We start from the raw sequence: 22,649 nt of genomic DNA on the forward strand, positions 1-22,649 counted from the left end.
TTTCTAAACATGATTCAACTCCTCACAAGAAAAACAACCCTTTATTTCTACTTAATTGCAAACATCCTTTGTACAAAAGATGTTCTCACTTTTTTCCCAAAATGAGGAGACATAGTCCCAGAAGATACTGTTAGTTTCTGGGACAGTCATACTATTCATCTCATCTCCTGATCATTAACTTACACTATCTAGAATTTAATCAGAGACTCATCTGAATATTGTTATCTCAAGACTATATAGCAAAGTTGATCCTCTAAATCCCATAAACAATAAGAGAAATGGGGAGAGTCAACTCTTTACCTTTGATTTAGTTAAATGACCAGATTGTTTCAATCTGTCTTAACACTGTTGTGTTCCCTGATGGGGGCACTCTTCCCTTGTGAACTCAGACCTTCTAACAGAGCTCTAAATTTAAGTGTAGGAAGCAAAACATTTGTGAGTGTGTTACTGGGTGTAACAGTGAGAGGAGCCACTTTCTCTACCCCTGCTTGATTCCAGACCATATATTCTGACTACGATAAGATCAACAGCCCCATTAAATGGTCATGATTCAAAGCATAAATTACATTTTGTGAGATGAAGTTATGTATCCCACCTAGGGCCACAACTGAGCCTTAAGTAGACCATTCATTTATACTTGCTGCTCCTGTATGTGGGGTATAGGCTAAGACCAGTGAGTTCCAAGGCATAAGCCCATTGTCCTACTTCTTTTACTGTGAAATGGATTTTTCTATAAAAAGTAATGCTGTGCAGAATGAGGCTGAATAAGAAATTCTATAACTTAATGGACTGTGGTGCTGGCAAAGCACTGAGAACTTCGGCTTCTGCCCCAGGATGTACAGAACTGGAAGGGGCATTACTCTCACCTTCACAATGAAAAAGACACAGATCAACTTCAAATTCATGACTTTTTTCATAACTCAGCACATACCTGAGGTCACAGAGCAATCAAAATTTGAGAACATTCAGAGAGAGGAGACACATACACTTCATTTAGTTGCTGGGAACAAAATGAAATGAAGTCCTAGGTATATATCTCCAGACAGAAAGAGAAAGACACACACATACACTAAACTCCATGGGCTTCTATACTTACTATGTAGAATAAGGTTCATATTAGGAGATGATCTGGTGGATGGTAAATTCTACTGAGCTATACTATAAGCAATTGATGATTGGTTTTGACCCACAGAAGTCAATTTCTATAGTTCAATCTAATATACCATCATTTTCTAAATTAGTGGCTGGTTTTTAAAGCTCCAGTACTGAATCAGACTAAAATCATTATTTGTAAGTGTAAATAAATAGAAAAAGTATGTGAAAACAGACGTTTATTGCAGAACATTTTTTTTTTATTAATTAAAAGCTTTAAACAAAACTGTAATTCCACAAACTGACTGAGTTAGGAGCATGCAAATACTTAGGCTGGAGACGCAAGTTTGTCTTTGATGAATTTACATATAATTCATATTACATTTGAGTCCAAAATGTATGAATTGGCTTGACATAATTAATAATTTAAAGTAAAATATAAACATAAGGATAATTTAAACACTGGTATTAATTTATGAGTCAACTTAAGGTCAGTAACTGAAGAGATATATTAAAAGAATCTGGGGTCAGAACTTTTCAGGAAGCAAACATGTACAGGAAGTACCTTTGTAGATTTGAAGATCAAGGGCTACAAACCCACTCCTGATGAAAAGCATTAAGCAAAGGATGTATAACATCCATCACACATCTGTTTCAGAAACAGCATGTTTCCAAAACGATACATATCTTTACAAATAAACATCACAGTATTAACAAGTGTAGAGAAACCAGTGGAATGATTCCAGAATCCGTTAACTCTCACAAAGTATTCCTGAGCCGTATCTGAAGGCATCCACTTTAGTCCTGGGGCTTTAGGAACATCTTCTTTGCTTTAATTGGTTTTATGTCTCCGTTTTCATCTTCATCATAATTGGCACGGTCTCTTTTCTTGGCAAATTTTTTTCCAATTGTCCCCACCAAGGTCTCATATCTGTTAAGATGATAAATAGCACAAGTTTAATTTCAAATAAAAAAAAAAAAGTAGAAATCAAACCTTGTCAAGAATGCAACAAAGAATGAGAAAAATCAAAACTATGATTAAAATAAGCCACTTGATTGAAAAACTTATGAAATTCTTTAAGAATAATAAAATTCTTCTGTTTTTTGTTTCTGTATCATCCTAAGTAAATTAAGATGTATATTTAAAATATGTACTGGAAGCAGCACTAGAAATGAGCCCTCAACTGCCAGCTGTGACAGCACGTACCCACCCCAGGCATGTGAGAGAGAGGAGAAACAGCTGTCTTCCTGCTGGGGGAGCCCATGGGATAAGGGGAGTGCACAGGTGAGAGCCAGTGGAGACTGGACCCAGATCACAAAGCTGTTTCAAGGGAACAGTTACCTTCTAGCCATTTCTTCATCTGACACATCAAGCTCCACCGTTTCTTCTTCAACTTCTTCTGCTTTGTTCTTTGCATTCATCTGAAGCATTAATTTCTGAAAAATGTACAACACTGGCTATCAGGGCTGAAAAAGGCTTCTGAAAGGCATTGGTGTCAAATGTATTCGAAGGTAGAGAAACAGAAGTCAGAATCTACTGGACTAGCCAAAATTTATAGGGAATTCTCTGTAATACTTTATTCCACAATGTGCTAACATAAGTCAGCTTTGAATTAAAAATAGTAAGATAAACCTCCACCAGATTAGACTTGTTAATAAATTTAAATTGTATTTTTAGGTCATAAATCTTATTAGTTACTTATATCTAAAACAGACACATTGCTACACCCACATGTGGCAGATAAAATTCAGGAGGGAGATCTCAGCCTCACAGGTCTCCACTGAGGAGGGGTCCCAGCCCCACAATAGGTACCCCATTCTAGGGTTTCAATGCCAGGAGGAGAAGTCCCTATAACGTCTGGCTGTGAAAACCAGTGAAGACTAGCTGAGTGAGACTGGAAGGCTGCTGGAGTCCCAGGTGTTCCTCTTAAAAGGCCCTGGAGATGGACTTAGATTCACTTGCTCTGGGCTCCAGCTCTGGGGCAGCAACTTTCAAACAGTCCAGGGACATAGAGGGAGGAATTGAACATCTGCTATCAAGGGAGGCTGGAGGGGTAGCTTTCTCCCAGAGAGAAGTGCTGGCAGAGGCCATCGTTCGTTCCTTTGCTGAGCCTTCCTCCCTAAAGATCCAGCAGGCAGGAGCCATATGCATCTCTATCAACCTGGCTCAAACTGTTGGCCCCACCCCAGTGACTCTAAAACTCCACCCCACCCAACTTGTGGGCCCACCCTAGCAGTTTCCAGTGGCTTTCCCATACAAATGGCCTGTCTTGGCTCATACTGAGGACTTCCCTACAATCTCTCAAACAAGCAGCATCTGGCCTCAATGTATCCTGTACTTCTTGCTAAGTGGCACTAGGACTGGTACTTGCAGTAGCCACCTTAGTTTGCAGCTTGGCCTCTCCAGGGCTCCATCAAGCCTGGCACAAGTAGCGGCCATCTGTAGGTTGCTATGCAGCTCATGCTGTGGCCCCAGGCAGTGCAGAGGCAGCTGCTGACCTTGCACCTCCTGGGAGGCCCCAAAGACAGCAAACCTGGTGGGCAGCTTTCGGGCCAAACCAAATTACAACCCAACCACCTCCATGAGCAACACACTTAAGAGGCAGACACAGTGGGCACCAGAGACCTGCCAAAGTGAGTCTGGCTTTGTGAAGGTGACCCCTGCACAGCAGATCCTCCACAGTCATCTCGGCCACCCCTCAAAGTTGATCAACCGGGGGTTAAATCCTTCCCATCGCTGTGCTAATAGCAATCAAGGCTCAATTACAACAGGAAGGTGCATAGAGCTCACATTGGGGGTCACAACTACAGTGCCCAGCTTGTGTGACTGGGGAGATCACACCACTGGCCCTACAGGACACCTATTACACAGGCCACTCTACTAAAACCAGGAGATGTTGCAGCTCTACCTAATACATAGAAACAAACAGAGGAGGCTTCCAAAATGAGAAGACAAAGAAACATGCCCCAAATAAGAGAATAGGACAAAACTCCAGAAAAAGAAACAAACAAAATGGAGTTAAGCAATCTATCAGATGCAGAGTTCTAAACACTGGCTATAAGAATGATCAATAAACTCAGGGGAAGAGTAGATGAACTCAGTGACAACTTCAATACAGAGATAGGAAACATAAAAACACAGAGAGAAAACATAAAAAGGAACCAGTCAGAAATGAAGAAGTAACTGAAATGAAGAACATGTTACAGAGAATCAACAGTAAGTAGATGAAGCAAAGGATCAAATCAATTATTTGAAAGATAAGGAAGCAGAAAATATCCAATCAGAGCATCAAAAAAGAAAAAGAATACAAAAGAATGAGGATAGTATAAAGAGCCTCTGGGACAAGTTCAAGTGTACCCACATTTGTATCACGGGGGTGTCAGGAGTAGAGAAAGAAGGAATTGAAAACCTATTTCAAAAAGATAATGAAAAAACTTTCCTAACCTGATGAAGGAAACAGATATACAAGTCCAGGAAGCACAGAGTCCCAAACAAGATGAGCCCGAAGAGGCCCACACCAACACATTATAATTAAAATGTCAAAGGTTAAAGACAAAGAGAATCTTAAAGCAGCAAGAGAAAATCAGTTAACTAGAGGGGAGCTCCCAAAGGCTGTCAGCTGATTTCTCAACAGAAACTTTGCTGGCCAGAAGGGACTGACAAGAAATATTCAATGTGATGACAAGCAAGGACCCATCACCAAGATTGCTTTACTCAGCAAAGCTATCATTTAGAATCAAAGTCCATATAAAGAGCTTCCCAGACATGAAAAAGCAAAAGAAGTTCATCACCACTAAATCAGTATTACAAGAAATGTTGAAGGTTCTTAAGAAGAAAAAAAAGATAAAAAAATATAAATAATAAAATGGCAATAAATACACAGCTATCAATAATTACATCAAATGCAAATGGATTAAATGCTCCAATCAAAAAATATACTGTGGCTGATTTGATAAGAAAACAAGACCCTTACATATATTGTGTATAAGAGATTCACTGCAGATTGAAACACACACACACAAACTAAAAGTAAAGAGATGGGAAAAGATAGTTCATGAAAACGAAAACAAACATAAAAAAAGCTGAGGTAGCAATACTTATATCTGACATGATAGACTTGACAAGAAACGCTGTAACAAGAGCCAAAGGATCCTGCAATTCCACTTCTGGGTATTTATCTGAAGAAACTGAAAACATTAAATTGCAAAGACATATATAGTTCTATGTTCACTGCAGTATTATTTGCAATAGCTACGATATGGAAGCAACCTAAGTGTCCATATATAGATGAATGGATAAAGAAGTGGTGCACATATACAACAGAATATGACTGAACCATAAAAAACTAAGAGAGTGAAGTCTTGCCATCTGCAAAAAAATGGGTGGACCTAGGGGTATTGTGCTGAGTAAAATAAGTCAGACAGAGAAATACAAATGCCAGATGATTTCACTTATATGTGGAATCTAAAAAAAAAAACAAAATAAGCAGGTCAGAAACAGACCCACAGATAATAGAAAACATTTTGACACTTGCCAGATGGAAGAGGGGTTGGGGGATGGGCGAAAAAGTTAAAAGGACCAATTGGTAGTTACAGAAGTCATGGACAAGTAAAATATAGCACAGGGAATGTAGCCAATAATATTCTAGTAACTATGTATTGTGTCAGATGGGTATTAGATTTATCAAGGTGACCACTCTGTAAGTTATACAAATGTCTAATCACCACGGTGGACATCTAAAACTAATATAATGTTGTACTTCAACTGTAATTGAAAATAAAAAATTTTTAAAAATTATGAAAAAATAAAGCAGACACACTGCTAACACACTCTAGTGAGTAGGGGAAGGAAAAAGTAAACATTCAGATTTCCTCCAAACTTCCCATCTTTGAGCCAAATGGAACAAGTATTCTGCTCACAAAAACTAGGGGATATTTTATCACTTCATATTCATTTTGAAATATCCCCTAATTTTTGTGAGCATTATATTATCATCAAGAGCAATTTTAAATGCATTTTATTTGATGCTGGTGGTGGCGGCGGAGGGTCGTGCAGCAAATTGCTGGAAGGAAGAACTGGAAAGCTGGCACTGGTATAATGGGAGGACCTGCCTCACTACCAAACGTGAGGGTGGACAATGCATCCCTCCTGTGCATGTGTCATAGATCTCGCCTCCATCTTTTTTTCTTACATTATTAACCTTTTCTTGATAGTTACCCTCTGACAGATTTTATTTTCACTGTACAGTAACTATCTTTATAACGAAGGTGGAACAAGGAAGAAAAAGCAGATGAGAAAACAATCTCAATTAGCTTTTCCAACTTTTAAAGGACTGAAAAAAAATAATTTTGGGAATACTAGTTCTGTGAAGGCATATACTTGCATTCCCTGCTGCATTTCTGCCTCAAGAGGGCTGATGCACCACAGGCACAGAATAAATATTTACTGACTAAATAAACTCTGTGCTAGGTGTCACTAGAAACGTACAATATTAAACATGTGTTCTAAATACATCCTGCTTATAAAGTCTCTCAAGTTAGTATCATTCTTTTCATAACCAGGGATATTGAACTTTGCTTACATTTTTATGACAGCAAGTCAAAACAGTTCAAAACTTTTCCCCAGAGAGAACGTGCTCAGTGGTACAGAGTGCCAGTGATTAAAGACAAACTTTGGAGTGCCTGCCTACACACAGCCCCAGGCTTTGGGCAGCACACACTCATTATCTTTGTTTTGCTTCTTTTTCCTCCTGTGCTTCCCTGCCCTCTTTCTTTCCCCAATCTAAAGCTTTAAGTAGGCCAAAGCAAGGAAAGCATATATTAAAAACACTTTTAGTGTTGATCTTGCATAAGGTAAATTTAATATCTGAATTATATCCCTTCAAAAAAAGGGGGGGGGGAATATTAAACTATAATCTTTCAGTAAACTGGCAATTAACTTGGCTAGCTATAGTTGTCTACAGGCATCCTTAGAGTACTTTCCAATTAGGAAGATTCTGCTCATTAGGGGACCTGGAGACATTTTTGGCTGTCATATGTGGGGTGTTTATGCATGCAAGCACACTACTGGAATTTAGGGGGTAGAGGATAGAGGCCAGGGATGCTGCTAAACATCCTACAATGTACAAGACAGCCCCCACCATGAAGAATGATCTGGCTCAATATGTCAACAGTGCCAGGGCTGACAGACCCTGGCTTTAAATGTTAGTTATAAAACTAAAACTTTGTATCACAGGCCTCCATTTGGTTGGTCAAGTACTTAGTATAGCTTTTAATATACAATCAGAGTTCCCATATTTGTTAAGTGAAGGCCTGTGTGTCTTAACAAACCCAAGGCAAAAAAAAATTCAAATTAACAGTGTAGTTATAAGGTTAATATTTACTTTTCAAGCAAACTTCCCAAAGGATTCTTTTAAAAATCTATTAACAAGCTTGGATCAAAACCTATCCTTTAAAAAGTCAAATTACTCAATTTTTAAGTAAATTTTTTGCACTACAAAAGATATATTTATGGATGCCGGAAAATAATTTTTCATCATAGCATCCTATGAATAAAATCCTGACATTCTTGTAAAAGACCCAAGCTGAAATTCTAACACAGCGGCACTATCAGGGTCTTATACTGCTATATTAAATTATCTACTCAATTCTACCATAAAAGTAGACTGCAACACCTGCAATTTCTTTAAATAGCTATGGCAATATTTCAAGACTTGTTATTTTCCATATAATGAGGAGAAATGGTACCTGGTGGGGAAAAAATACACCCAGTTATTAATAGGAAGAATTCAACTGGAAAAATTTAAAATTTGAAGCAATTATATTTAATACCTCAACCTCAGGATTAAAGCCTCTGAATGACATTCTTCCATAGAGAAGATCTTCACAGAACAGGAAACTCTGCTCTTCTATTATGAAACTCCTAAACGAGAAAATAAAACTGTATCAGTAGAGTGTCTATTCCTTTAACAAAGCACAGCAAATATAGTCAAGATTTCAAATGAAAAATCAATCTTATAGTTCTCAGTGGAATCAAGTAAAAATACAGTAAGATTTCTAAATTAGGGTTAAAGATAAAACCTGATTAATTTGTCTGGCAAAAGCATGAGGAGACCAGAGCTGTGGGCTAAAGGCACAGTCATCCGTTTCCTTTTCTAGAAAATCATTAAAAATTTTTTATTTTAAAGAAAGAGAAAAGGGGGGAGAGAGGGAGGAAGGGAGAGAGAGAGAGAAGGAGAGAGAAACATCAATCTGTTGATCCACTTATTTATGCATTCACTGGTTGTTTCTTGTATGTGCCCTGATTGGGGACCAAACTTGCAACCTTGGTGTATTGGGTTGATGCCCTAACCAACTGAGCTACCTGGCCAGGGCTTGGAGGCACAGTCTTTCTAAACACTACATTTAATTTATATAAGTGTACAATGTAGAGACCTAAAAGTATTTATAATAAAACTGAATCTCTCAAATTTGAAGCAAAATTTCCTTGATGTTTATACTCCCCTCCACCAAGTTCTTATTACAAGAGTCCTGGGCAGCTTTAAGAGTTTATTAGTCAGGCCCTGGCCGGCTGACTCAGTGAATAGAGCATTATCCCAGTGTATTGATGCCCCAGGTGTGATTCCTGGTCAGAGCACACAAGAGAAGCAACCATCTGCTTCTCTCCCCCATCCTCTCCCCCTTCTCTCCCTCTTCCCATCTTGTAGCCAGTGGCTTGACTGGTTTGAGCCTTGGCCCTGGGCGCTGAGGATAGCTTGGTTTGTATCAGCATTATGCTCAGATGCTAAAAATAGCTCAGTTGATTTGAGCATCAGCCCTAGACAGGGGTTGCCAGGTGGATCCCAGTTGGGCGCATGTAAGAGTCTGTCTCACTATCTCCCCTCCTCTCACCTAAAACAAAATAAAAAAAAGAGTTTATTAGTTGGAACTCTTAGTTATAAACAATGACTGACCCTGGATGACTTAAGCAGAGAAGGAATTATTGTAAGGACACTTGGTATCTCACAGGATCACTGGGAAAGCTGGATGAGCAGAACTAGAAAATGGGCAGATATAAGGGTGGATAGGTGGTTGGTCCAAAACCAAACTCATGCTATAAAACTACCCTCGTAAAAATGGCACTGCAGCTGCCCAGAGGGCTAAATATTGGACACCACAGAGGGCATCAGGCAGGCCACTGTTGTCCTAGAAACAGGATGCAAGTGTGGATGTTCTAGTCTCCAAAAAGAATTCTCCTTCCCCTAATCCTCAGTGAGCACATCTGGCTCTAGTTCTGCTACCAACCATAAAATATGCTAGGAAAGCAAATACTTGGCTTTTATGGCTTCTTTGGTGGAAAGCCAGACCTGCTTCTTGTCAAGATTCACTCATTCTTTCACTCACTCAGCAAACAATCAAACCAAACTATGTGTAAGTCAGGCAGTTCTAGTAAGCCGGGGAGATAGCCACAAAGAAGAGAGCCTCTGCTCTCAGGGAGGTTACATTCTAGAGTGGTGCCCAATGATTATCGATTCTATAATCTTCATACAACATCAAGGTGGTTAAATCTTTCACTAACCAGCATAAAATATTGGGTGGACCGGCACCAGTCTGAGGGCCAGTGGTTGAAAACCACTGCCTTAGAGTATGGCTAATAAAACTTACTGTAACACAAACAGGAATCAAGCTGATCAGCGTTTAAATTAACTGCTTAATGGAACAAATTTCAACCCTTTACTAAATGTAGTCAGTAATATAACATAATGTATCGCACACAACTTAAAATTATTACACATGTAAGGAAGCAGAAAATGTGACCCATTAACAGAAGAAAAACAAGTCAATAGAAAATGAAATACGACAAAATTAGTAGAGAACTTTAAAATAGCTATTATCAATAGGTTCAAGGATTTAAAGGAAAATATGAATGTAAGGATGACACAAATAGAGATTGTGAATTAAAAAATAGAAATTATAAAAGATTACCAAATAGAAACTAGAACAGACCCCCCCCGAATATCTGAAGTGAAAGATCAGAATAGTCCGATATCTATTAAATAAAATGAACTCATTATTAAAAAATATTCTCACAGAGAAAACTCCGGCTCCAGGTGGCTTTACTGGTAAATTTTATCAAACATTTAAGAAAGAAATTAACAGCAATTTTATACAAACTAAAAAATGAGAAGAGGAGGAACACTTCGTAAGTTATGCTATTGCCCAAACTAAAGGCATTTTAAGAAATCTATAGTTCCATAGCCCCTACAAATGTTGATGTAAAAATCAGTACTAAAATATTAGTAAATTAAAATAAATATATATTACAAATAAATACCAAGTGGGGTTTGTCTCATAAATTTAAGGTTGACATTCAAACATCAATATAATTCCCACATTAATGAAGGAAAGAAATTTGTATCATTATCTCATCAAAAATAATTTCACAAAATTCAACATTATTTATGAAAATCTTCAGTAAACTAAGAAGAGGAAAGAAAATATGCTGATAGAGGGCATCTAAGAAAACATACAGTACTTCTTATTTAATAGTAAACATGTCAAATGCTTTTCCTCTAAGAACAGAAATTATGTAAGCATGTCCACTCATCACTGTATTGGAGGGCGTAGCCAATGAAATAAACAAAATAAAAGATTTAACTTTTTTTTTTGTAGATGACATAATTGCATATGTAACTAATCTTAAGAAATCTCCAGTCTGAGCAGGTGGTGGTACAATAGATCAGTGTTTTTCAACCAGTGAGCCACGGCACACTAGTGTGCTGTGAGACATGGTCAGGTGTGCCATGGGGAAATTAAACATGGGTCCCCAAACTACGGCCCGCTGCCAGCCGCCTCCATCCGAACATAAACATTCCCCTCACAAGCCCTCCAGCTATCAGCGACAGGAGGAGTGGAGGCACAGGGAATGCTCACTGACCAATCACCTTCTAGGATTCATCCCGACCACTAGCGATGAACCAATAGTAAGTAGGCCGCCTCTCATCCACACCCAGGAAGGTCCCTGCTCCGGCTGCCACGCACTTGTCATTGTGTGGCCGCGCCAAGTAGTTAAAGCTGCTACTCCTCCCCATGGTTGCGATTTCTAATCCTGGTCAGGACTGGAGGTAAATGTTGCCACCACTAGATGAAGCCTCAGCCCAGCTGGTTATGTCTATCCTGATGGTGTATATAGATATCTGACCTTTTTCTTTTTAAAAGAGGCCCCCGCAGAGGGTGATATACAATGCATCACAATGTTATCTATATTGTATATGGCCTCCTGAAGGGTCTTCTTAAAGAGCTCAAATCTCTACATACACTATCAAAACAGACAGAACCAAGGCCCCTGCACCCAGCTGACCATGGGATTTAAACCCACAACCTCAGGGAGAACTCTAGTATTTATCAGAATCCTTACCTAGAAAGCAAACTTCTCAATCTGACAGTAGAGATGCTCTGAGGACTTATGATGTTACACAAGTACCCAACATTTTCTAAAATTGATTTTGTCCAGTCTCTATATAGAGTATTTGCCAAATTGACTTGAACCCACAACCTTGATGAAAGCTCCAGTATCTATTAGCGGGACTGTATATATGAGGGGTTACATGGGACTGTATATATGAGGTTACATGGGGCTGTATATGAGGGGATGTTACATGGGGCTGTATATGAGGGGATGTTACGTGGGACTGTATATGAGGGGATGTTATGTGGGGACTGTATTTATAAGGGGATGTTACGCGGGACTGTATATATGAGGGGGTTATCCTTTTTTATTTAACTTTTTTTTTAATAAATGTAATTTATTTAAACTTTAAATAAATTCTAACAGAGTGTCATTTTGGTAGGTGGTGTGCCCCAGGATTTTGTAAATGTAAAAAATGTGCCACAGCTCAAAAAAGGTTGAAAATCACTGCAATAGATAGTTGACCTGGGATGCTGAGCACCCAGGTTCGAAATCCCAAGGTTGCCGGCTAGACAGTGCTCACCAGCTTGAGCGCGGGGTTGCTGGCTTGAATCTAAAGGTCACTGGCTTAAAGCACAAAGATTGCTGGCTTGAGCAAGGGGTCACTAACTTGGCTGGAGCCTCCTGGTCAAGGCACATATAAAAAAGCAATCCATGAACAACTAAAGTGTTACAACTATGAGTTGATGCTTCTCATCTCTCTCCCTTTCTGTCTGTCCCTCCATCTCTCACTCTCTCTAAAAAAAAAATCTCCAAAAAATTTTACTAGAGTTAGTGAGTCAATTTAGCACAGTTACAGAATGCAAAGTCAACACATAACCATCAGTTTCTACATACATAAAACAAACAATTTTTGGGAAAAAAAGTCACAATAGGATAAAACTCTGTAGAGATCTATTTAATGGTATATATACACAGAATCTCTGCACCAAAATCTATAATACCACTGTTGAGAGAAATTAAATAATAGCTAAATAAATGGATATATCATGTTTATGGATTGGAAGACAAATTTGTTAAGATACCAATTTTCCCCAAATTGATCTATAGATTCAGTACAATGCCAATCAAAGTCCTACTTTTGGCGGGGCAGGGGATTATGGGGAGAAATTAATAATCTGGTTCTAAATATTTATGTGGGAAAGCAAAGGACACAGGCTAGCAAAATAATCTTGAAAAATAATAAAAGTGGAAAATTTACACTATCTGGTATCAAGACTCACTGCAATCCATAGCAATCAGCCAAAAGAATAGCAAAAAATAAAAATGCAACAGACCAAAGTCCAGAAACAGACCTATATTAACACAGCATATTGATTTTTGACTAGAGAATCAAAAAAATTGACTAAAGACAAGTATTTTCAGTAAGTAGTGCTAGGACCAACTGTTATCTAAAGAAAAGAAAAAACAAAAACCTGATTTTTTACCACACACCATACACATAAACGCAGAGACAGATCACAGATTAAAATTACAAAAATTCAAGGAGAAAATACAGAGAATATATTTGCAACCTTGTTACAGGCAAAGATTCACTAAACAGGATCCAGAAAAAATTAATTATAAAAAGAAAAAAATTAATGAAACAAAATTAATAAAAACTGTTCATCAAAAGATAGTAAGAAAATAGGCAAGCCACAGAATAGGAGAAAATACTCAAAGTATAGGTACCAGGCAAAAAATTTGTATTCAGAATATAAAGAACTCTTATCTGTATAGAAGTATGTAAATTCTACCTTAAAAAGAAAAAACCCTATGCAAACAGTGAATTCTAGTTAAGTGATAAAAGTACTGATGTCTGCTACTTACTATGAAATACATAAAAAATAAAATGGGTTGACAGTAGAGAGCGGAAAAATATGTGATACAAAATGGTAGAAAACAGGACAAAACCACCTCTTTTTAAGAAAAATAAGAAAGATTTGAACAGGGACTTCACAAAGATAGATATGGAAATGGCCAATAAACACATAAGCATTCTTTAACATTACTAGTCACCAGGAAAACACAAATTAAAAACCATGAGATACCACTAGAATGCTAAAATAGGTAAAATTAAAAAGCTAACACCAAACACTGGCAGGGTGTGGGACAACTAGAACTCTAATACTATCTTAGTGAGAGTGTAAAATGGCACAATCACTTTGGAGACTGGCCTGAAAGCTTCTCCTACGTGGAATATACGCCAACCTTGTGATCCAGCAATTTCTCCTATACCCCCCAAAGACATGAAAACAGAATTCTATCCATTCATCCAAATTCTTTTTATCTAAAGAGTTTTGTCTTTGGTTGTTTTATGACATGTTGTCTAGATAGGTCTTAGATAGGGTGACATTTAAGCAAAGTTCAGAAGACAGTAAAGAACAAGATATGAGGATACCTGGGGAAAAAAATCCCTAAAGGACTAGTTAAAAGTAACTGTCCTGAGAAAAATGTAAGTGGCTTGCCTGAGAACAGTAAGGAGGCCCCTAAGACTTGAAAGGAGTGAGAGAAGGTAAAAATGGTAGAAGGTCAAAGTTTTTTCCCTGATAACACTAAGATGTTATTTGTCTTTTTCACTATGTTGACATTTACACAGTATGTGCAAAAGCAATTATGGGTAAAGCCACATCTTATTATGAATGAAAGTAGTGACACCAGACTGTACCAGCAGTCATTATATATTGCTCATTACTAGCTTTTACAGTTAAAAAAAAAAAAAGCCAATAATTATGTAGTAGATGAAGCATTAAAAATTTATTATTACTGATCTCAGCCTTTGATTACACATTTATAAAATATCCTCTACATAAAATGGGAAGCATATATAAGTATGACTGTCTTGAGAAAATACACTGTGTGACTGAGCTGTAAGTTGAACTAGCTACTTTTTTCTTGGTGTAGTATAGCTATGGTTATTCAGGCTTGGGCACTTAGCAGACATTTTCTTGAAAATGAATAAAGTAAATTTGTCATCTCAAGGGAAATAACTGACAATACTTCTTGCTCATAACAAAACTCAAGCTTTCAAGCAAAAATTAGAATTTTGAATAGATTGTGAATGTCATTTCGGGTTTGACAGCTTCCCAATACTTAAAAACCTTTCTCTGAAACCCACAGTGATATTAATTAATGTGATTTTTGATACTGTACAATGAAATGAGTTATTTGGAAAATCTATATAACATTAAACTAATATATTCCAAATGAGAAATGCATGTTACAAAATTATGCATTGGCAAAAGATCTATTAAAAATGTAAGATAGATCAATGTTTCTAAAAGATTCAAAGATGTTTTCAGATTCCACATTAAAAGTTAACTTTTAAGAAACTACTACTTTTTGAGTTTTGGAGTATTATCAAAGAATTATCTAAAAAAGGTATTACAACACCCCTCCATGTGGACTTTTTTTTATGTACTTCAACCAAAACTACATACTCCAACAGGCTGAATGCAGGAATTAAAATAATATGCTGTCTTCTATTATGCCAGACATTAAAGAGATTTGCAAAAATATAAAACAACGTCACTCTTCTAGCTAATAATTTTTATCTTGGTAAAGTTATTTTTCATGCAAAATCTATTACTTATGCTAACATGTAATACACCTGTTTCTTAAATGAATATTTTAAAAAGATGTTTTACAAAGAAAGTCTTTATAGCTTCTAAACAGTTTTTAAATATGTTCATAATCTTTGAACTGAAAACTTGGGAATCACTGTTCTTTTTAATTTTTCCAATGATTTGAGGGGGTGGAAGAGCCTGGGGGTGGGGTGGGGGGTCGATATTGGGGGGGTTAAGAAAGAAAGAGATAGAAAGGCAGAGGGAGAGAGGGAGGGGGAGACAGGCATCAACTTATTCCACATAGTAGTTCCATTTAGTTGTACACTCATTGGTTGCTTCTCATAAGTGCCCTGACTGGGGATCGAACCTGTAACCTCAGCACCCTGGGATGATGCTCTATCCACTGTGCAACCCAGCCAGGGCCAGAGAACCACTGCTCTTTAGGTTCCTCTCTCACTGGCCCTCTAGTCCTGGTGCACTTCATTTCCTGTGGCATCACCTCTCCGTGAGGGAATCTAAATTCAGGCACACATTCCCCTGATCCTGGACTTCCAGCTTCTAAAACTATGAGAAATAAATTTCTGTGTGTATAAGCTATCCAGTCTGTGGTATTTTGTTATAGTAGCTCAAAGACTGAGACATTTATCTTTGAGGAAAGAAATTTAAAGGTTATTTTTCTGGGAATAATGGACTGTGTTGGGGGAGGAGGATACTAAAAACAAGATGGAAATCGTCCAGCCCTTCAATAAAAGTAAGTAACAAGATATCTGGGATACTTTGTGCAGGTTTAGTTAAGGCATAAGATTAAATTTTAGCTTACTAGTAATGGTCCTTTACTACACCCCCTGCTTCCAAATCCACACCATCTCTGGCATTACCTTCCTAGTCCTCATTAACATTTTCCTTCCTCTGAGAAGCAATAAAAAGAAAAGCAAGCACACAGAGAAACAAAAAGAGAAAACCAAGTACCTTCCTCCCGTCCCTTCTACGGGGACATACATACTTCCTATCTTTAGAGAAGGGTATCTAACCTTCCAAAAAAGATCCAGAGAGGATCAGCCAAATGAACAAGGGAGTATAACATGTTAAAAACAAAAAATAAATTAGAAGGTACAGAAAGAAAAAACATAAATATGCCTGAAGATAATAAGCAGCATCTTCAGCCCTTTGACAAAGTTTAAGTAAAACTACCATAGCACACAGCTTGTAAGGTAAGCAAAGCATCAAAGAGAAATAAGTACCTTTCAGAAGAATTTAGATAAATTACTGAATGATGTGAATCCATCACTCTTTTATTCAAAATTATTTAACAAGCACCAAACAAGCTTACAGCGAGGAGAAATGGTCCAGTGTGCTATTTCAGCTTTAGCAATAACTAGCTGGGTGATTCTGAGCAAGTTATTTTCTCTTAACCTTTAGTTTCAACTATAAAATGGATAAAATAGAGTAGCCAGCTCACAAGTTTCCTAAAAGAATTAAATAATTAAGAGATGTAAGTGATTTCCTAGTTCGTAGCACCCGCTATAGACTCAAAAAATGTTAAGATGATTGGTATCAATAGTAAAAAAAAAAAAAAAAAAGAAACAAACAAAAGATCCCTTGACCCACCTTTAAGCAGCTCAGTCTAATGTAGAATTCTGTTAAACTGAAACACAACTGGAGAGCCCTGAAGTTCACATCCAATCTTTGGAACTTAGTATTTAGAAAGTACATTATAGATTCTCATAAAAGGTTCCCAGTTCTTACCAGATATGTGGGATAGATTCCTTTATGCTATGCAAAAAAAGAACAATGTTAAAAATGACAGCCAAAGGCCAGTAAAAATGTATAAATTCAAGTAGACCTCTTATAGGTTTAATAATTTAGAAAACTATTTGCAAGGCTAATCCAAGAAATGGAATAGAAGCTATTTCATGGGCTTTATGTCACTGGAATAATGAGTTACATTTACAAGGATTTTGTCCTGAATGTCCAAAATGTCATTAATATAATCTCTAACAAAACTTACTCTTTTTCTTTAAGTTCTGGCAAATCCAAGTACCAGTGCTCTTCACTAATGATTTTCTTTTCTTCCTCTTCCAGTTGTTTCTTGGTTTCTGAGTCTAGTCCCCTTTGCATGAACTGTCAAAACAAAACACTATCAGCGTTAGCAACTAATTTTTCCAACTTAAAGTAACTCAAACAACTTTATACTTTCACTTGCTCTTCCCCATTTCTCCAGTAATCCCTTCTCATGATTGGACTCTAAAACTGTAGACCAGGGCACCTATGGCTCAAGAGCCAGATGTGGCTCTTTTGATGGCTGCATCTGGCTTGCAGACAAATCTTTAATAAAACAAATAATAACGTTAAAAATATAAAACATTCTCATGTATTACAATCCATTCATTTCCTACCACTCATGTTCATGGTTGCGGGTGGCTGGAGCCAATCAGAGCTGTCCTCAGGGACAACACCAAATTTTTATTGGATAATGTGTAACGTACACGGGTCGTTGTATGGCTCTCACTGAATTACATTCTAAAATATGTGGCATTCATGGCTCTCTCAGCCAAAAAGGTTCCCGACCCGTTGTAGACAGAAGCAAAGCTACATCTGTAAGCTTGTTTTTCACTTGTATTTATCCTCTGAAATGCAGATCAACTCGACAGCTGCTCTTTATTCAAAAATTTGCAGAAGCTAAACTCAAAATAGGCCAGTAGAGAAAATAGCAGTCCTGTTGCTAGTCTCTCCCTAGCACAAACAATAGCTCTATTTCCAGGGGACAAACAAACTAGGAAGTTAATCACAGTAAAATGATAAAGTTTCAATACAGGAAAAAATAAACCACCCAGCTATTAGGTCTAGGATTACACTGGTTTCCATTTACTCCTATTTCTTGCCCTTATCCAGGCTCCATACTGCTTTTCCTTCCATTCCAGCTCTTTCAGAAACATTTTTAGTCATCACCAATGACTACTAACTGAAATGACTTAAAAAACATTCACAAATAAAACACAGGGATAACAGCAAGTTCTGACGAGGAGGTAAGGAAACTGGATTTCTTCTGTGGAAAGCAGCATAGTTTACCCATATGAACTTACCATATAACCCAGCAATTGTCCTCTGGAGCATTTATCCCAGAGAAATAAAAACTTACATTTACTCAAAAACTTATAGATGAATAATCACAACAGCTCTATTTGTATGAGCCCAAAACAGGAAACAACCAAAATACTCTTCAACAGATGAGTAATTAAAAGAAACTATAGTACATCCACAGCAATGAGACACTATTCAGCAAAAAAAGGAACTATTCATATACTCAACAATTTAAATGGATCTCAAGTGAATTATGCTAAGGGAAAAAAGCCAATTTCAAAGTTTATATATTATATGATTCCATTTATATAACATCCTTGAAATAACAAAATTATAAAAATGAATGACAGATTAGTGGTTGCCAAGTGTTACAGGGATGACACAAGGGAATAGGTGTTGCTACAATGGAGTACATAGTGGGAACCTTGTGGTGATGGAACAGCTTTTTATCTTAATGGTAGTTATGTTTGTATTGTGATGGTAGTTAGCTAAATCAACACACAATAAGTTTTATAAAACAATCACACACTCATAAACACACACAAAGAGTGCAAGTAAAATGGTAAAATCTGGGTAAGCTCTGTCCATTTCCTGGCTTTGCACTGTTTGTTTGTCTGTCCTCATCCTTTACCTGGGCCTAGATCCTCATCACAGGAAAGAACTGGCAGTTCCTGGAAAGCATGCCCTGTACCTCCCAGTCCTTTACCTGGGCCTAGATCCTCATCACAGGAAAGAACTGGCAGTTCCTGGAAAGCATGCCCTGTACCTCCCAGTCCTTCTGCCTGCTTTTCAACATTATGATTCCATTTTCTGCCTAACAAAATATTCACTCGTGAAGGAAGGCCCTGAGCACGTGTCCTTTGATGAATCTTCCTTGCTTCTACAACAGCTTTATAAACACTGGCTAATTGTCCATTATGCTTTTTCTGTCTCCCAAATGAGTAAGATTATGGATGTAGACCATATTCCTTGTTCATTTTGTATTACTTGTGCTTAGGCCGCATCCGGTACATAAAAAAGAGTTAACAGTTCTCTCTAAATGTAACTGATTCTATACTTCTTACTTTTCCAGATTTCCTTTCTTGGATGGTTCTCTTTAAACCTAGATGTCTCATTTCATTACTCATATTCATGCTAAAACTCACCAATCCTGTCTAACTGCCCCCTTTTTTTTTTATTGAGAGGAGGGTAGGCAGAGACAGACTCCGCAGAGGCCCCGACCAGGATCCACCCAGCAAGCACACTAGGCAGCAATGCTCTACCCATCTGGGACCCTTGCTCTGTTGCAACCAGAGCCAAATTTTAATGCCTGAGGCAGAGGCCATGGAGTCCTCCTCAGCGCCCAGAGCCAACTCGCCCTAATAGAGTCATGGCTGCAGGAGGGGAGGAGGAGAGAGAGTGAGAAAGAGAGAGAGAGAAGCAAGAGGGGGCGGGGTGGAGAAGCAGATGGGTGCTTCTCTTGTGTGCCCTGACCAGGAATCGAACCAAGAACATCTACATGCCAGGCCGATGCTCTACCAGAGTCAACTGGCCAGGGCCTTACCACCTATTTTTAAGTAGATATTCTTCATATACAAATCTACTGATACTGACAGCACACACACACACACCTCTATACATATGGAAAGGACAGAAAACCCTCTATGAATGAAGCAACTCCAGATTTAGGTAGCAGTTTGATTCTTCTGACCCCACAGCATCTATAAACATACTCTAAAGCTAGTGAGTTAGTTTTACTCACAACTGAGGGGCTAGAGTAGATATCACAAAACATAGTCCTTAGGTTAGACTTTTGTAAATAAAGTGTTACTGGAACAAAGCCATGTTCATTTGATTCTGAGGTACAATGGCCCATAAACCTCAAGTATTTATTCCTTAACAGAAAAAAGTTCAACTCCTGTCTTAAGAGTTCAAAAGAGCAAAAATCACAAATAAGCACCCTTTCTACAACTCCATCATACCCACAGCCTTCCCACCTGTATCTTCTTTCACTTTCTATTTCCCACCAGGATCAACCTCCGGCCCCTAACAGCTGAGCCAAGTCAGAGGCCTTCAAGTACACTGGAAAACAAACGAGTCAAGAGTAATTAATTCCTCAACCTTGTCATTCCTGTTCTATACTTAGCTCTAGCTGAACAGCTAGCTACAGTGGATACAACTTCAGGCAACTGCTCCATTCCTTCTCATAAGACACTCCACTCTATCTGTATGTACTGTGTCTCCTGCTATCCTGACAAGTTCTTTCTTATCAATGATAGAAGTTGTTACTCAGAGAACCTGGGTATTTTTGTCTCTCTCCTTTGCTTCCAATATCTAGTTGAGTTTCTCTTAATCACTCAAGTAAGGGATAAATAAAATTTTAAAGTTAGTTTCTTCATTCCTAACTCCCAGATCAGATATTCAGTCTGCGTTTTAATCACCCAGCACATCATTTGACTTATTCCAAGAGTTAAACTGCTAAAGTCTTCTCAGTGCCTTTTTGTCTATCTACTCCATTTCTTTGAAATCTACATAAGGCAAGAGAAAACTGTTCAGTCAAGATTCAAATTTTGCTAATATGCATGAAAGAAGTATTTCAGAAACTATAAATTATGCTACGATTTTCCCTCCATTTTCACTCACCCTGTTCATCCCCATTTACACCCTAGCTCTACTCAACTCACAATTTGCACATGAAATACTTACTCTTTACAGCCTGCTTCTTCTTCCTGGAAATTCCACAACTCTCTAAACAGGACATCTAACAGTTTACATCTTCTAAGTGTTCAGTAACTAGTAGTAATTAAGGGCAACGGGGCTTTGGAGTGAGACTGTCTGAATCTGAGTCTTGTCCACACTGCTTTTTAGCAGTAACTTTGGGCAAGCTACTTACTTCTCTGTTTCAGTTGCCTTAAATGTAGAGAAGGATAATAACTGTACCCACCTCAAGGGGTTACGTGGATTTCTTGGGTTGATATATGCAAAAAACACCTGGAACAGTGTCTGGCACATAGCAAGAATTACATGTTTGCTATTATTATCATTTAAGTTTTAAGAATTGGTTTCTTCCCCTTTTTTTAAATTCTTGTATTCATTTCAACTATTGTCTTTTTTTCCATTTTGATATTGGTTAAACTTGAAATATAAAAATCAATTTTGCCTAACATAACTGACTTTCACCTCAACTGTTACAATGCCATCCGCACCACCACTGCAAGACTCGCCCAGATCATCGGAGCTTCTGGATGGTCTGACTGCACTTTTGTCCCCTGTTGGGTCTTACTTTTACCAAATATTCTCCACAGGACACAGTGAGAGGCACAGCTTATGATACTGTTCCCCGTGCTCAACAGCTTCCCAATACTCACAAAAGAAAGAAAAAAATCCTAAATCAGACCTAAGATTCCCTGCTGTGACCTGTCTACTTTTTCAGGCCTATTTCTTGCTACTTGCCTTCCAGACATACTGAATTATCTTTGGTTCTTCAAACTCATCGTGGATTTTTTTTTTTTTTTTTTTTGGTCTCTCAGACTTCTGAACTCGCTCTTTCCCTCAGTTTAGGTTGCTATGCCTCCACCTCCCATCTCCCCTCAGTCTCTACTTAGGAATCACTTCCCGCAGAAGCCCAAGTTCCCGGGGATCCCGGCGCTTCTGGCATCACCGCACTTAGTACGCTGCATCCTAACTGCTTGTTTACGTATCTGTCTCTCCTATTTGATCGCGTCGCGGGCTTTAAGAGAGAATACGACGGATTTCTAATTCAGTTCCCAGTACCTAACGCAGAGCAGGCGCTAGGTGAATGAATGAATGCGACAGCTGGAGGCCCTCTGGGGCCTCCGTACGCCCGTTACCTCGGTCTCAGCCGGGCCAGGAAGACCGGGTAGCCCTGCCCTCCCATCATGGTTCCCCCGCACCCCGCACCTTCATGCGCAGCAGGTTCTTGGACAATTTAGACTTGCGCTCGGCCGCCATGACAGCTCCCGCCCGGTCCCGCGCTCCAGTAGGGCCCCACCGCGCGTGCGCACTGCTACGTACGCAGCGGCGTCTTCTTACGTGGCGCGCGTCTTCCAGCCCCGTGGCCCCGCCCCTGTCTCTCGCGCTGAAACGCTCCTCGACCTTCACGCGTCGCACCGTAGAGCGACTACCTTCCCAAGAAGCTCAGGGTAAGGGCACGAGTGCCCACGCAGGAATGAGATACTTTAACAGCCGTAGGGAGACACCAAAGAGGCCGAAGTCGGAGGATCCCGGAGCTCTGCCCGCTGCGAGAATCTGGTCCCTCGCGGGCCTCGGCCGGGTCCCTCAGGTACCGCGCCAAACAGAGCGGCCTCGGACCTGGCAATGGCGAGTGCCGTTCCGCCTCTCGGACTAGGTTCTCCCGCGCTTCTCCCACTCAGTTGTCCTGGTGAGACCTTTGAGGCGGTTGCCACACCATCCCACCTGAACTTTTTTTTCAGGTGTTTATAACACGTGTGGTGGGCTGCCTGTGCTCTGCATCGCTCTGCGTG

The 22,649-nt window shown here is 38.8% G+C and overlaps 1 protein-coding gene across 1 annotated transcript; it reads right to left on the reverse strand.

Annotated features, from left to right (window-relative positions):
• Window positions 1–1,351: 1,351 nt before the first annotated feature.
• Window positions 1,352–22,158, reverse strand: MPHOSPH6 (M-phase phosphoprotein 6). Its single transcript, XM_066242806.1, has 5 exons — window positions 22,066–22,158; window positions 17,093–17,205; window positions 7,924–8,014; window positions 2,435–2,529; window positions 1,352–2,023 (listed from the first exon to the last, which is right to left on the reverse strand). Exons 1-5 carry the CDS (start codon window positions 22,114–22,116, stop codon window positions 1,891–1,893), a joined length of 483 nt encoding a protein of 160 aa, XP_066098903.1. The 5' UTR covers window positions 22,117–22,158; the 3' UTR covers window positions 1,352–1,890.
• Between the last annotated feature and the right edge of the window lie 491 nt (window positions 22,159–22,649).

This window comes from Saccopteryx bilineata, chromosome 9 (assembly GCF_036850765.1).
Source record: "Saccopteryx bilineata isolate mSacBil1 chromosome 9, mSacBil1_pri_phased_curated, whole genome shotgun sequence".
In the NCBI taxonomy this organism is placed as follows: domain Eukaryota; kingdom Metazoa; phylum Chordata; class Mammalia; order Chiroptera; family Emballonuridae; genus Saccopteryx; species Saccopteryx bilineata.